At 41.4% G+C, this 17,049-nt stretch overlaps 1 protein-coding gene across 5 annotated transcripts in view; it reads right to left on the bottom strand.

Moving 5' to 3' along the window:
- LRRC6 (leucine rich repeat containing 6) overlaps positions 1 to 15,865 on the bottom strand; it is an 89,867-nt gene extending 74,002 nt beyond the window's left edge. The window contains exons 1-3 of one of the 5 annotated variants that reach the window (XM_037728479.1): positions 15,727 to 15,864; positions 15,167 to 15,361; positions 2,146 to 2,313 (exon numbers count right to left, since the gene is read on the bottom strand). Coding sequence is in view for 2 of the 5 variants with exons in the window: in XM_017500271.2 (XP_017355760.1) it covers positions 2,146 to 2,313; positions 14,106 to 14,292 (355 nt within the window). In the remaining 3 variants the exon portion in view is untranslated. The other 4 variants (XM_017500287.2, XM_017500271.2, XM_017500300.2 and 1 more) reach the window with 4 other exon arrangements.
- Positions 15,866 to 17,049: the final 1,184 nt, after the last annotated feature.

Raw genomic sequence — 17,049 nt, 5'->3', positions numbered from 1 at the left:
CTAAGCAGCGCCTTCCTCAGCAGACCACCTATGTCTTCCCATGGGCAACAGAGCTTTAAGAAAGGCAACTGCTTCGCAAATTTCCACCCCAATAGCACAAGAGCAAGTCTGAATCCTAGAGGAGTAGTTTTACTTGCTAAATAAGTGCCTAAATGCCTATGGGTGGAGCAGCACTGAAAAATTCCATTATTGGGATTTAAAAGGGTGTTTAATTTAAGAATACTTTGGAAGCAAAAATTTAAGCTTTCTGACAGCTCTGAAAAGGACTGAAATACCATGCTCCTAATTAGTAATTGTGATGGACCCAGCTGTGAAGATTAAAATTTTGGGAACTCTTTTAGATCTGTACAATTAGAACCGTTCTTTCATGCCCCCATGCATAAAAGCTGGTGGTTTTCTGTAATAGCCTTTTTAATTGAACAATGTGCCAGAGTTTCTAATTTCTGGTCAAGTTAAAGATGCCAAAAATAATTAACTGAAAAAATACAGAGAATTTTAGTAAATCTTCAAAAAATGATGCAAAGCTAGGCTTTCTGCAAGCCTGAAGCCAATTTTCAATTATCTACGAAACTACACGCAACCACATCACCAGCATTTCTCAACCTCAGCAATACTAACATTTTGGGTTGGATCATTCTTTCTTGGGGGCGGGGGTGGCATCTTGTGCACTGCAGGACTGTTTGCAGTATTCCTGGCCTCTACACCCTAGATGCCAATAGCATCCCCTCCCCATCCTCCCATACACATGCAACAACCAAAAATATCTCCAGACATTGCCAAATGCCCCCTGATGTGAACCCCAGCACATTACCATGGGAAGTAAAATAAGCTGACCTCTGAGTTCTCGTGCCAGGGCACAGAGGGGTTGGCACTCTCTCTGCCTCATCGATCCTGACTCCATCTTTTTTCCTCCAACTCCATTGGCTCCTCCCTTCTGCTCCTACCTTCAACTGGCTAGCCTGGGGCACACTGGGGTAAATGATCAAATTGATAACAGTAGCAGCACAGCAGCTATCCTCTACTGAATACTAATGATTTAGCAAGTACCAAGCATATCATTTCATGTAATCTGTATGCCAATTTAGACATCGGCATTATTAGCCATTTTACAGACGGCAAAACTAAGACTTGGGCAAAGTAACTGACTTGTGAAATTTCACACTGCAAACAGGTAGGTGGCAGAGGCAGCGTTCTGACACAGGTCCACCTGACGCCAGAGCCTGTGCTTTCTCTTTCTGGGTGCTGGGGATTCTCCTTTAGTTTCCATGTGGCAGGACCTCCATTAGAGCAACTGCACAGGCCTCCCTTCCCTCTGCCCTTTAATTCACCATTCTGTGGGAGAAGTCGGGTGTGGTGGGGGAAGGAAGACCAACGTATCTGATAGGTTCATCAGGAGAAGAAACTCAGCACACCCAGTCCCACCCTCTTTCCTGATTTCTGGAATCTTCCTGCCAGCAGAGAGCACATGATCTCAACCTACCTCCTGACATAAAGCAAAGACCCACCTGGGTAGGAGAAACTTGTGGTTGTCCAATTCTGCATGTAACTGGGCGGGTGGGTATTCCAAGGGCAATATTAGCAAGCCAACTTGGCTGCAAGTCTAAGTCGCTTTTCTTTATCAGTTTTAATGCTGATGTTTTTATCTTCATTGACCTGATTCCTGCATTTACCTCTAATTTTCATTCCAAATTGGAACCCCCTCAATACCCAACACAGAGCACAATGCCTTGCACATATATGGTCACAATAAATATACAATAAATCTGCAGTAACCTGACAAGGACTCCCTCAATTTTTATATAAATTAGTTTTGCACTGTGATGTAAAACCATGACAAATACCTCCTCCCTTTCAAACTTAAAAAATATCAGGTTTGATGTGTTCTCTGTCTTTTTAGATGATCAGGTCAAGTAATGTGTTCCTCATTTTTATGTGCTCTCCCAGCTCCTTGCTGGAAATTGTTTTCACTACACACAGAAATGTTCAGGGAATGCCCCCCATACAACTACTGAAAGATGGCTGTGTCTGTTTTCTCATGCAATTCTTTTCCAATGATTGTCTTCTTCTAAAAATAACACTACACTTTCCAAAGTTCTCTCATTCACAATGTTAAAGAAACCATGAGAGCAAAGCACTGAAACTTACCAATTTTCCCAATAAGATTATTTTGAAGATAGAGAATTTTTAAATCCCGGCACCATTTATCAATGTGTTCTAGTCTTTCTATTTCTTGCTGATGCAACGAGAGTTCCTCCAGGGAAAAAATGACACAGTCATTGTGTTCAGCATTCCGTCTAATAAGATCTTCTGTGACTGGAAGAAAATATGTTACATATTACACTTATGTCCCCATTGTTCAATATAAGATTATTGTGCTATGAATACAGTTGGGCATTTTTTTTTCAGTTAAATGTCAATTCTCCAGGCCCAAGCAATTTTCAAAGTGAAAGAGAAAATGCTACCTTCTCCTTGAGTTTTTGTGATGCCATGATGTGAGTCAGAGGGAAGAAGAAGACATGATGATATCACATTTGTCTTTGAATATGTAGAGTCTACATATGTTTTGCTGTATGGATGAAGATGGAGTTGAGAATTAATGGCTATAAGAATGTTGATATGGAATCTTACAGTGGTACCATGTCAAAATGGATGAGATCCACTAACTAATCTGAGACACAGCAACTTGCTACTGAGAGGCACAGTGGGGCTGGCAGAGAGCAGAAATAAGAAAGCATCTTCCACCATTCAAAGAAGAAGGGTCCTGGGTCATTCATTTAACCAATATTTATTAATTTAACTATGCTTAAAACAAAGAAAATGAACACCTTAGATCTTGTACTGCAGTCTTACCAAGCGGCCACCACTTGTTTTGCTTCCTAGGAGAATGTTTTTTAAAGCTGTTCACAGGAGAAGGCATAAAGGGAGCTGCCATCCCTCTGACAAGAGTGATGTGTAACACTGGGCTTGCCTGCCACAGAAGGTCACCTATGTCCAGGTGCAAGACACTGGACATAGTGCTGTCTATGGTCCACAGTCGGGGCCAACCACAAGGCCATGAATCATCTTCATAGAGATGTACTGAAACCAAAGAGCTAATGACCAGGAGGAACCATGCATTTCCCATTGCCACTAAAAATGTTATTTGTTGAACTCTCACATCTTAAATAGGATGTGGAAATATTGTCTGTCTATACCAGGAGATAATTGTCACTTACAAGGTGCCAGGTACTATTCTAAATGCTTTGCATCTATTAATGTATGACTATCTGGAGTTATTATTTCCAACTGCCAGATGAGGAAGTCAAGCACAGAGAGTTTAAATAGCTTACCTGGGTCTTGGTGATAAGTGCTAGGGCTAGGTTTTAAATTCACAGTGCAGTGCCAGACCATTGCTCTTAACCACTATGCTCCCCTGCCACAAGCATGAGCAAATAACAGCCTCTTGAGATTCCAGGTTTCCTGAAGGTACAGACTCCTCTAGCTGAGACAGAGTTCTTTACTGCAACTTCTGCTACCACACCTCTATGTCACATCCTTAAAAGTGGAGTTTGCCTTTTTACTAAATGTAAAAACATGTACGAATTTGATCCTTCATATGCAGTTAGCTAAACTCTCTGCTACTTCCAATGGGAGGAGATACAAGTGCTTGCAATGACAGTTCTTTAGAAGAAGGACCAGAGTAATATAGAGGTTGAAAGATTAAAATACTATACATGGGGAAAGTCCTTGCTACTCTAAGCTTTGGCTCAACTAACAGGCAGAGATTGTCACAAACCAGATCTTGGTGAGGGACAGACCAAAGCACCCAGGAAGGAGGGTAACAGGACACCATCACCAGCCTGACTCACTGGCACCCCTGCTGCCAGCCCCATTCAGCTGCCCCTGGAATTCCACTGCTGCTTTTAGGGAGCTCTATTCAAGGAAAAAAGAAAAACCAAACCTGTAAGAGAAGAGCATTAAAACTACTCTCCATCCTCCTTATCAAAGTTGGTTCTAACAGTTTAAATCAACTGATAATGAATAAATGGGTAAAGCCAGAGGATAGAGCAATGCTCCTATGTAAAGCAAAATGTATGATCTGTATCTATAATTTATCTATCAGAATTCCCTTAGCAGGGATGCAACGTGTGTCAAAAGGTTTAGATGGCACAACCCTTGTTATCTGCACATTTAATAAAATGTGGAAATTATTCACCACTAGTAATAACACCCTCAATGACTAATGGTGTATCTATAACTTAAACTATACAAATCCATAGCAAGGGGGTGGATTGTTGGAGGCCTTGCTACTATTAGAACTGGAGTCCTTGGGGCCAGGAGGACATGCCCATCAAGGGCCCATGTCTTCCTGTCTAGACCATGGCCCATGGTGGGAACAATGGAATTCTCTGTCCAAGGGGCTCCAAGTCCTACTCCAAACCCTGCAATGGCAGCTTCTTCAGGTTCATTCTTGAAGACAGATCATGTCATCAGGTACAAAAGCCAGTGCCTAGGGGTGTCCAAGGATCAGCTGTTTGTCAGGGATGTGGACAGCACGGATACGTAGGCTGGAGTGTCCATGCTCATATATGGGCATGAGGGGCCAGGATAGAGCCACAGATGGGAAGAAAAGGGAAGACGGAGCCAGAGGACAAGCTTTCCCCAAGCCACCATGCCCTGTCACAGAACTCCAGTATATGAAATGCAGCTTTCCAGGTTGTTGTGAAAGTATACTTGTCAAGGGAGGAAGACGTATTTGATTTAGCAGTTTGATTTATAACTTGATACATGGGCCTTTACTTAAACTCTTGCCCCAGATTCTGGTTGAAGGCTTAGTTTTGTATCCATATTGAAGATGTAACTTAACTTGAACTCCAAAGGAGCTGTCATCTATGCTTAAAGTCAAATGTGTTCAGGGGACTTCTGAGAGCATGTTACCATCACCTGGTCTCTGGCCTTACATTGCCATGTGGGACTTTCTAATCCTCAAGGCTGCTCAAGGCATCACAGGCACCTCCAGTCTACCTTCTGAGAAGCTTTTCCAAACTGTCCACTCTTAAAGATTTACAGGGTTGACCAAGTTTCTACTGGTACAAAAAATCCTTGTAGTATTCTTTTGCTACACCTCTGAACATTTAAGAAATGCTTTTTTTTCCTTTGAGAAAGGGTATCACTCTGTCACCCAGACTGGAGTGCAGTGGCATCATTACGGTTCACTGCAGCCCAGGCTCAAGGGGTCCTCCCACCTCAGCCTCCTGAGTAGCTGGAACTATAGGCATGTGCCACCACACCCAGGTAATTTTCGCTTTTTTTTTGGTAAAGATAGGGTTTCACCATGCTGTACAGGTTGGTCTCAGACTCCTGGACTCAAGCGATCCACCCACCCTGGCTTCCCCAAGTACTGGGATTACAGGTGTACGCCAGCGTGACCAGCCAAGAAACTATCTTCATCGTGCTGTTATTTGTGTAAAATTTATCACTTCATACAATTGTCAAATCTTCTTTTTCAAAGGCACATAGATATTAAGAAAGAATTATGTTGATTCATACCTTCTAACCATGAGAATTAAGATGAGAAAAATCCTTATTAGTTTAAAGAGGTGGAGTTCAGGGAACTTCCCTTAGCATGGGCAACTAATCTACACACACACACACACACACACACACACATGCACACACACACACACACACACACACACACACACACAAAGGAAAGAAGGGACAGAACAGAGAAAGTTGCCTGGACAGCAATGATTATATACAATTAGGATACATTAAAAGAAAATGGAGAATTGCAGAGGAGGATAGAACTGTAAAGATCTGGAATTTCCCAGCAGACCTTTTCTAAACTCTTCTGTAACTTTCAAACTGCTATGTGGCTTACCGTCTTAAAGCACTCAGGAAATTGTTGTTACACAATGCTGCTTCACCTGTAATGGCAAACATCAGAACAAAAACCAGAGTCCCCAAGAAGAAATGTGTAAAGATGTCTATATGGTCCATGGAGATTATAGTGTTTCCATGCATTTGAACAGGAAAGCATTTTTGGTTTTATATCTGATTTAGAGCAAACATTCGTTAAGTTCAAGGAGCATTATTTGCCCTTAGAAATTTCTACTCCAAATAATATAGCCCTGCACTGATGTGAGATCATTCTAGAGATTTAAAAATGCTTTGGGAGGACATACAAGTGGCCAAAAAACATTAAAAAAAAAAATTCCACATCACTAGTCATCAGAGAAATGCAAATTAAAACTACAATGAGATACTATTTCCCACCAGCCAGAATGGCTATTATTATAAAAGTCATAAAATAATAGATGTTGGCAAGGATGCAGAGAAAAGGGAACACTTATACACTGTTGATGGGAATGTAAATTAGTTCAACCACTATGGAAAACAGAATAGAGATTTCTCAAAGAATTAAAAATAGAATGAACATTCAACCCAGCAATCTCACTACTGGGTATTTTCCCAAATGAAAATAAACCACTCAATCAATCAAAAAGATGTCTATATTCCTGTGCTATTGCAGCACTATTCATAATATCAAAGTCATGTGTTCAACCCAAGTTCCCATCAACAGCAGACTGGATAGAGAAAATCTGGCATATGTACACCATGGAATACTATGCAGCCATAAAAAGAATAAAATCATGTCCTTTGCATCAACATGGATGTAGCTGGAGGCCATTATCTTAAGTGAATTCATGCACAAACAGAAAATCAAATACTGTATGTTCTCACTTAAAAGCTGGAGCTAAACAGTGGGTACACAAGGACATAAAATGAAAACTATAGACACTGGGGATTCCAAAATGGTAGAGGGAGGAGAGGCAAAGTTTGAAAAACAACCTACTGGGTACTGTGTTCACTATTTGGATGAGGGGTTTACTTGAAGATCAGACCCCAGCATCATCCAGTATACCCATGTAAGAAATCTGCACATGTACCCTCTGAATATAAAATTAAAAAGAAAAATAATATATAGTTTCAAATAGCTAGAAGGAAGATACTGAATGTTTCCAACACAAAGAAATGATAAATGTTTTAGATAATGGATATGATAATTACCCTGGTCTCATTACTCTACAGTGTATATATTGAAACATCACCATGTATGCCAGAAATATGTACAATTATGTGACAAGTAAAAACAAAATTATAAATAAAAAAAAAGACACAAACTCTGCCCTTAAGGAGTTTTCAGTCCAGAATTAATGAGAGGCAGTGACTACAGTGAGTGATGAATGATGAGCTTGAGAGAAGAGCTGGATACCATGAAACAGGTAGGAGGAGGACCCAACCCAGGTGCGGCTTCAGAAGGAGGGGATGTTGATAGAGATACAGTGCACAAGTGAGAATTAACCAGAAAAAAAAAGAAGGGAATGGAGCAGAAGAAAGAGCATAGCACAAAGGCCATGAAGCAAGTGTATCTTCATTCACTTTGCAGCAAGAATAAAGTGAATATACCTTCAGTAATGATGTTGTAGACACAACGGCAGACAGTCCTTGCTTTCATGGAGGCTGCCTGGTAGTAGAGGCAGAAAAGAAGCACAATGTACATGCCACTGGGTGACATGTGGATGGTCTAGGATATCCAGAGCTTCTAATCTAGACTTGGGAGTATATGGAAAACTTCCTGTCTTCAGCTGAGACACCAAGGATGACTAAGATTATTCAAGAGAATAGGGCAGATAAAAGATAATTCCAAGAGGCAAGCTCAGAAGAAGAGAGGCCACAGAGGATTCTGTAAATTATGTGACATTCATTATGGTTAGAGCAAAGTGTTGAAAAAACTGGGAAATATAAAAAAGCTAGGCAGCTTTGAGTCCACTGGAAAGAGCCCTGGGGAGCGAAGGATCTAGAATGAATTTGTTCTATTATTTAGAACTGGAACATAACCTAAGCAATGGGGGGGCGGCATGTAGTGTTGTCATGAAAAGATTATGTCAAATCCTTGCTACACCATTCTCTACCTTTTTATGATATATAGATTTGGACAAAACTATTCATCTATTTTCAGTTTTCTCATCTGTAAACTGGAGATAATGCCAGCAATGATTTCTTAAAATTTTTCTGATGATTAAATCATTAAGCAAAGCCCTTAACACAGTGCCTGGTACACAGTCATTGGACAATAAGCATCAGTTCCCTTTTTCCTATAAGTAAGTAAGTAAATAAATAATAAAATGCTTTGGAGTAATTAATATGTTATCATAAGACAATTTCAAGAGAAATGGTATTATAGTACCTATTATATGGTATAGAAGAAAAACATGCCAAGGTATAATATAAAACATATTGCTTTCACTTCCTTATTTTAGGAAATTTCAAATAGCAAAATACAAGATGCAGATGGGTGAGTGCTAGCCAATATCTGTATAACTAGAGAAATAAGTGCTTGATGAAGGATAATGACAGCTTCAACCACAGATACACACTCCCCTCACTAAAAGAGGCTGTGGAGGAATCCAAAGGTTGAATCAAACTAGCTCAGCCCACCTAAGCTTCTTTCCAATTCCTTAATATGAATGGGTTCTCCAAAAATTGAGGGTGTATCAGTGAAATCACATTGCAGGGAGCAGAGACAGAGGGCACAGGGAGGAAGTGTCTGATTCTGGAGGCTGTCCTGCTGTGTTTGCTTCTAAAGTTTTTCCTTACATCGCACGAAGTTCTAACAGCTCCCAAAGCCAATAATTTTGTGTTCATTCCTGCAGGTTTTACATCATGTTTTGTAAACAACTCTCTTTCTTTCCTGCTAGATATTAGAATAAAGTCAACCAATAAGTATTTCTTGCAGATTTTGTAGCATTTTCAGACATCTTGAAAGACCTATCAGATACGTATATGAAATTGAGATTTAATAGAAATGAAAGGGTTACAAATAGGTGATGGTCACCTCTTGCAGCATCCAAAACGTTTTTTAACCATTTTCAATGGAAACTTTTAAAAGCAGGTTCGTGCACTTGCCTGTCTTTTCTTGCTGACCTAGGTTTATCATGAGTGTCAGTAGCCATACTGTACCCTACTCCCATAATGTCTTTGGGGATTATTTGGTAGAGTGCGCTACTGAAAAGCACCAAGTGCTCTGGGGCACTAAGAGAAGCACATAGAAAGTACAATGAGCGCACAGGATCCGTGCTACTGAGAAAAGGGAGGTCAGAAGAGGCTTCATGGAGGAGAGGCCCAAGTTGAATCTTGAAATGTGAGTAGATGTTTCTTAGATAAACCAGGAAAGGGCATCTCAGGCCATTGTGAATGACATGATGTACTTCTCAGGTCCCTCTTCAAAACTGAAGGATTAATTCCTCCAGCTGCTGGGAGCTCGGTTCACAGACAGCCCTTGGTTGCCCACCTTCTTCATGAGCTGCCTCAGCTGAAGAGATTGTTCAACCAAGGTCATGCCCTTTCCCTTTCCTGAGAAGGACCACATTCAATGACTGGTTGATGTAGAGGCTGTAAAGGTCCAGTTCTTCACCCCAACTTGGGCAAGTCAGAAGGTCCATTCCAAGTTTAGATCTCCTAGTCAGTTTCCGATGGCCTTTTTAGACACATCACAGCCCAACTTCCCCCTCTGCCCAATCTTGATTTTTTTCCTACCCACCCCAACAGTGTTTCCTAATAAACCTCCTGCATGCTAATGCCCACCTAGATTTCAGCTTCCTGAGGAGCCCAAGCTGGAAGAGTTGATGCCAGAAGTGGTTCATGAAAGCAGATGCCAGCTGAGATAGGCTTTTGGAGTCAGATTACATACTGCCAGAGTCCAAGGACACCATTATTCCTGGTAGGCAGAACATAGATAGTGCCTGGCCCAAGGCAGATATGCAATTGTAAAGACTTTCCCTGGTGTTGAACAGAGATAGGAAACAGTGGAAGGGAATTTACTAGTAAGTGTAACATGTCAGGTGTTAGAGAAATGCGAGAGAAACTGTAACTTAAAGGACAAATATATTGTATAAAGGCTGCTGCTAAACAAACTTAAAGGACAATTGTATTGTACAAAGGCTGCTGCCTAATACAACTGATAAAGAAAGGCTGAGAGAGAAAGTGTGAAACCAGAGGACTGCATTGGGAGCACTATGAAGAGGTTTTCATTTCCTGAAACCAGAGGACACAGAAAACTGAGGGCTAGGACTAGTACTTCATCATAAGATTAGCGGCGACGTCAGGTTCTGGACATAATAGAGTTGTAAAACAGGGTTTACCCTCTAGCCTAGAATAACTAAAAAATCTATACAAAACATGCAAAAGTAACTTTTTTTTAACTTGGACATAAGGACATAAAAAGGAAAACTGGAAAGCATTTTGAACAGAATTAAAAATTATATACACAAGAAAAAGCATGTAAAAATTTGCAGGATACAGCTAAAACATTACTTAGAGGTAAATTTATAGCGTTAAATACACATAGCAGGAAAAAAGAAAAGTCTCACATATTGGCTTCCACTAGAAAAAAAGCAAATCAAACTAGAAAAAGAACAAATTAAACTAGAAAAAGAACAAATTAAACCCAAAACAAGCAGAAGAAAGCAAATAATGACGATTATAACAGAAATCAATGAAATGAAAAGCAGAAAAAAATAAAGAAAAATCAACAAAAATTAAAGCTGGCTCTTTAGGAAAATAAAATTGGTAAACTTTTAGTCTGACTTATCAGCAAAAAAAAAAAAAAAAAAAGAGAGAAGATACAAATTGCCAATATTAGGAGAGAGGTGACATCATATGTATTCTACAGATACTAAAATGATAAAAAAGAAATCATATAAGTAACTTCATGCCAATAAATTCAAGAAACTTCAATTTAGTGGGTGAATCCCTTAAAAGACACAAACTACCAAAGCTCACTCAAGAATATATAGATAAGGTGAACAGCCCTGTATTGACTTGATTTGTAGTTAAAAACCTTTCTTTCCACAAATAAAACTATGGCACAGATGTCTCCCATTGATTAATTCTACCAAGAATCTAAGGGAAAATAATACCCATATACACAAACTCTTGTAGAAAATTGAAGAGGAAATAATACTTCCCATTATATTCTGTAAGGCCAGAATTACAACCAATCAAATACATTACAAGAAAAGAAAACTAGAGACCCATGTACCTCATGGACACATATTTAAAAATCCTAAGCAAAATATTTAGCAAATCAAATCCAACAATATAATAAAAAGATTATACTTTATAACTAAGGGGGGGGTTATCCAATGTATACAAGGTTGATATAATGCTCAGAAATCCATGCAACATACAATATCAATAAACTAAAAAGGTGATAATGTCAGTAGATGCAAAATGGCAATGGACAAAATCCGACATCCATTCCTGATTTTTAAAAGACAACAACCTGGAAAACTAGAAATAAAAAGGAACTCCACTTGTGAAGGAGCATCCACAAAAGACCTATAATCAACATTATATTGAGTGGAGAAAGACATTTCCCCTAAGAATCAGAAAAAAGGCAAGGAAATCTATTATCACCACTTCAACATTATACTGAAGGTTCTAGCAACAGGCAAGGGAAAAAAAAAAAAAGACATCCAGGTGGTAGAGAAGTAGAATTATTTCCATTTGCAGATGACTTGACTGCCTACAGAGAACGTCAAATGGAATTCACATAAAAAGCTACTCGAATAAGAACGTTTGACAAGATTGTAGAATATAAGATCTGAAAAAATCAAGTATACTCCTATATATTAACAATTCACAATGGCATCAAAAATATGAAGTACTTAGAAATAAATCAGAAATATATGTGCAAAGTCCGTTCACTGAAAACTTCAAAAATTCTGTAGACATATTTTCTAAGATCTAAATAAATAGAGATAGATCCCTTGTTCTTGGGTCAGAAGATTCAATATTGTTAAGATGCTCATTCTCCACAAATTGAGCTGCAGATTTAAAACGATTTAAAACGAAATCCCAGCAGACTTATTTTGTACAAATTGACAAGATACTACTGAAATTCATATAGAAATGAAAAGGATCTGAATGCCTAAAACATCTTTGAAAGTGAAAAAAAAATCTAGAGGAAAAACACTACTTCATTTCAAGACTACTTATTACAAAGCTTCAGTAATTATGAGAGTGTGGAATTGACACAAAGGAAGACAAATAAATCAGTGAATCAGAAAAGAGAGTCCAGAACACACATATATACATGCCACTGGTTTATCCAAAGGTTCAATTCAATGGAGAGAGCATAGTCCTCAACAAGTATTGCTGGTACTACTGGATTTCCACCAAAAACAAATAAACAGACAAAAAACACTTTAATGTACATCTCACATCATATACAAAAACTGAGTCGAATGAATGATAGAATAATGTAAAAGCAAAAATTATAAAATTTCTAGAAAAAAAGAGAAAAAAATCTATGTAAACTTAGCAAAGATTTCTTGGATATGACACCAAAAGCAAGATCTATAAAATAATAAATTAGACCTCAAAATTTAAAACTTATCTTTCATAAATAAGAGAAAAAATACAAGCCATAGAAGGGGAGAAAATATTTACAAATTACGTATTTGATGACTTATGTCCAGAAAATATAAAGGACTCTTAAAGCTCAGTGATAACAAATCAATATATAAAATGGGCAAAATATCTGAAGACATTTCACTAAAGAAGATACATAGATGACAACTGTCACAGTAATACAAAACACATTCAGTAATATAAAATTGAAAAATAAAGATGCTAGATCTTCTCTAAATGACAATATCTACCAGATTAAATGCATAGAGAGGAGCTAATTCATTTTGCCCTAGCCACTGTCCCCAGGCTTAATATTGGTCCTCCTGAGCAGATAGAACACTAAAAGTAGTGGTCTCTTTGACTTTATATGAGAATTTGCACCATGACCTCTCTTTTTCCCACCAAACTTTCTCTTACTCCTAAGAGGCAATATAGCAAACACATGCAAGAGTACGGGCTCTGCTTACCATCCCAGATATAACACTTACTGTGTGACACTGGGCACTCTGCTTAACCTCTCTGTGCTCCAGGTTCCTCATCTGCAAAATGGAGATGATACTAGTGTCTACCTCAAATGATTGTGAGAATTCAATGAGCACACACACACAGAAACTTTCAGAACACTGACTAGAAGGCAATAAGCAGCTCAGCAAGCATGAGTCATTATTATCATGCTCTCTCAGAGGCTCAAATTTCTCCTTCAGCTGCAGGAAGCTGAGAATTGTGGAAAGAGCAGCGAAAGCTGGGAAGCTTGTGTCCTAGGTCGGACATCTATCCTGACGGACGGAATTTCACATTGGCTAGATCAATGTTCCCCCTCTCATCTCTAAAATGAACAGGTACAGTAGATGAGCTCTCCAGCATGGTCTCTCTAAAACCTGTACTAATGATATCCCTGCATCTTTTTCTGGAAAATACAGGAAAGGCAGTGGAAAAAAGGGCACACAGGATCAGTCAGGATACAATTAGGGAAAAATGTGAGAAGTATCATAATCAAGGTTAACATTCTCAGTATACAAAGATGTATATAGATCAAGGCCACTTACTGGGAAGCACGGGAGAGAGAGAACATGTAAAAAGGGTTTGTGGCACAGCAAGAGAGGACCACTTTCTCCACCCACATCTTTCTAATTAGTCCACTTTGCCTCAGTCCTGTGGGAGGCAGTGTGGTGTCATGCAGGACCCAGAGGATATCTTCGTGGGTTCTGTTCCAGCCCTGACAATGACTGTGTGATTTACTCTCCGTGCCTCACCTAAAAAATGGAGATGTCAGTAATCCTTCCCTGCCTTTAAAGACTGCTGGGAAGATCAGACTGGAGAATGCATGTAAAGCATTTTAACCAAGCCTGGCACATCAGAGCTACTCATTGGAAGAGTCTCGTGTCCTGCTGCCACGACCTGAGTTCAGCCTACTGTCTCCCACTTGCACTCCTACAGGGCCAAGTCATACCCGTGAATAAAACCTTTTGGTTTCCCTGTGGCTCTTTGGATAAATTTCTAAGTTCTAAGTACAAAACCCCTATGAGCGGATCCCTGCCTACCTGTCTGTCAGGCCTTCCATCTCTCTTTGCTCTCCATTCCTTCTTTCTGTCTCACCAGTTACAGTCAGTGACAATTTGCCACCAAGAAGCCCCGCTCTTTCTTACCTGTGAGCAATTCACTGTGCCTTCCTGTTTCATTTTCAGACAGCACGGCTTCCTCAGAGAAGCCTCCACCCACCCTGAGGTTAGGTCCCCTGCCCACACTCTCAGGGCACAGGCTCCCCTCTCTCGCCTGGCTGTAACCACCACCCTTGTGTTTGCCTTCTCCCTCCCTAGGAGGGTAGGGCCACATCTGCTTCCTTCCTCACTGTATCCTGGATTCAATGCCTGACTCAAGGTAGACACTCCGATGCAAGTCTGACCAGTTAATGATTTAACAAATGAAAGTGGGCACAATTCGGAGAAAGAGGGCAAAGGAAAATTCATGACATAAAATAGGGAAGGAAAAAAGGAAGGGAGGAATGGAGGGAGGGAGGGAAAAAACTAGGGTGAGACCAGGGAATGGGGAAACAGTCCTGAGAACATAGCAAGAAATATCAGTAGCTGGTTTAGGAAAGAAGTTTTAACATTTACAAATCACTCCCCCCACCCCGCACCCTTCCCACCTGCAGGCTGTCAGGTCTTCCAGGGCAGAAAGCCCATCATCTGGAGCAGGCTCTTGAGTTTTTAAAAAAGGTGAATTATGACACTTTTACAATGATAAGTGATCAATCAGGTGGAGCTGTACAAAACTGCCATAAGGGGAGCTCAAGAACATTGTCGATATCAAAACGGTTCATCTAATATAAATAACTTAACTCGCATCACCTTGCAGTCTGTTAGTATATTTTTAAAGAAACACATTTGTGGCTGGGCGTGGTGGCCCAACACTTTGGGAGGCCGAGGCGGGCGGATCACCTGAGGTCAGGAGTTCGAGACCAGCCTGGCCAACACAGCGAAAACCCATCTCTACTAAAAATATAAAAATTAGCCAGGCGTGATGGCATGAGCCTGTAATCCCAGCTACTTCGAAGGCTGAGGCAGGAGAACTGCTTGAACCCGGGAGGCGAAGGCTGCAGTGAGCGGAGATCGAGCCACTGCACTTTAGCCTTGGCAACAAAGCAAAACTACTCAAAAATAAATAAATAAATAAATAAGAAAGAAACGTTTATATTTGTAACACTTACTGTTACTGTGTCTAAAACAGTACTATGATTGCCTTTATTTTGGAGATGAAGAAGCTGAGGCCCAGGGGGTGAAGTAGCTCACTCAAAGTCACAGGAGGAGGGAGGACTTCAACCCTGGTTCGAGTCGGGACCCTCCACCACTGGGCTACACTGCCTTCCGGAACGCGTCCTAAGATTGCGGCTTGGACACAGCGACTGGCCCACGTACACAGCGAGTAAGGAGCCGCTTGGCCGGAACCGGGTGTGCCTGACGCCAAACCCCCTGCACCTCCCCCGACCTCCTTTCTCAGAGTCCAGTGCCTTTCGGCCCCCTCCTCCCCTTCCCACGGCCCCGCCCACTGTACAGACCGGAGCCCGAGCTGGCAAAGGCCAGGCTGCCCGGCCGGTCTGCGGGGCACGTGCAGCAGCGGGCTGCCGGGCGGAGGGCCGGCTGGGGCTGGGGTCCGCCCAAGCGCAGGGAACCGGCAGCGCGGGGCTGGTGCGGGCGGCGAGGATCCTAGGGGACCCGGGACGACGCCCGCAAGGACAACGACAGAGGGCGGAAGGTGGCGGGGGCTTACTCCAGCCCATGGCGCCGCTCCAGTTCGCTGGCCCCGCACGCCCGACCTGACGCCGAAGGACGCCTTTCACCCCTCACCGCCGCTCCTCAGCGCGTCCCCATCGGAATTCGGGAGCCAAGGCAACCGGGACTCTACGGCGGCCGCGCGGGGCCAAGACACGCCGCGTGTCCTGAGCTCCGCGGAGCCGGCGGGAAAGACAGTGGTGAAGGGGCTGGAGGCGGGTGCTTCCCGACCCACACCAGCCTTTGTCCTCGTCCCGCCTGCGCCTGGCCACAGACTGCTTCCCTCTCCCCGAGTCACAGATCCAGACTGAACAAGGAATCAGGACGTTTCTCTTTCCTGTGTCTTCAGGCTTGTCTTCCAGACCGCCGTTGACTTTGCTTTTCCTTTTTGTGTTTGATTTAAAGTTTCCAGAGCCAAGAGGTCTGGACTAGGCCCCCCCACTCTACCAGGGGGATGACCTTACATTTCCTTCTCTTCCGTTTCCACATCTGTAAGATGAGAAATAATAACCTAAGAGGATCACTGTGAAGCTTTACTTAGATAATTTGAGTGCATGAAAGACACTATAAAAACAACTATAAATGTTCATCGTCATTGTCATATTCCATCTTTTTAAAGTCACTGTCCACCCATTTCCCGCTTACGAGTTTTCTAAAAACTCCACCCGTTGTCCCCTCCATCAAATTCCCTATTATCCACTCTCTCAATTGTACAATATAGGAAGTATATCTCCTACAGCCCCACAACCCCCTCACATTTCCCCAGACCCTTCTCTGAAAGTGTCCGACGTGCCTTCTCCCATTCTGAACTAGGAAGCACATCAGCAAGCTCATTCATCCTCAGATGTTAGTGTTAGCACTTTAATGCATTCGCTTTCCAAGAATTTTTTAAAAGTACCATTATTATGAAAGGAATTATTACTCTTTACTCCATTTGCAAAAAACAAAAAGGAGGGGGGCAATATGCAAAAGATAAAACCTTCTCCCATCCCAGTCCTTGTAAACAGTATGGAGTGCGTGCTTCTTATCTTGATACGTGTATTATGTTTGCATTTTAAAAGAAGATTCCTAGAGCAATGCTAAGTGCAAAGAAATTGATTTTTTAAGCAAATAGCTGTTAAGCATTTACAGCTGGCAATTACTAGAGTTCGACAGGTAGAGACAAGGTCGTGAACTTGGACAGAGAGGCAGGAGGGTCTAACAGAGTGAGGTGATGGGGGAAGCAGATGCATCAGTTTCACAATAAAGAGAGCTAGATAGAAGGGGTCTTTGAACAGTAAGAATGAGAGATTAGATCAGGGGTCATGGGGGCCTTAAATGC

Source organism: Cebus imitator, unplaced genomic scaffold (assembly GCF_001604975.1).
Source record: "Cebus imitator isolate Cc_AM_T3 unplaced genomic scaffold, Cebus_imitator-1.0 Scaffold13, whole genome shotgun sequence".
Taxonomy (NCBI): Eukaryota; Metazoa; Chordata; class Mammalia; order Primates; family Cebidae; genus Cebus; species Cebus imitator.
Note: the sequence above shows the minus strand (reverse complement) of the source record. Positions and strands in the feature narration are given on the sequence as shown.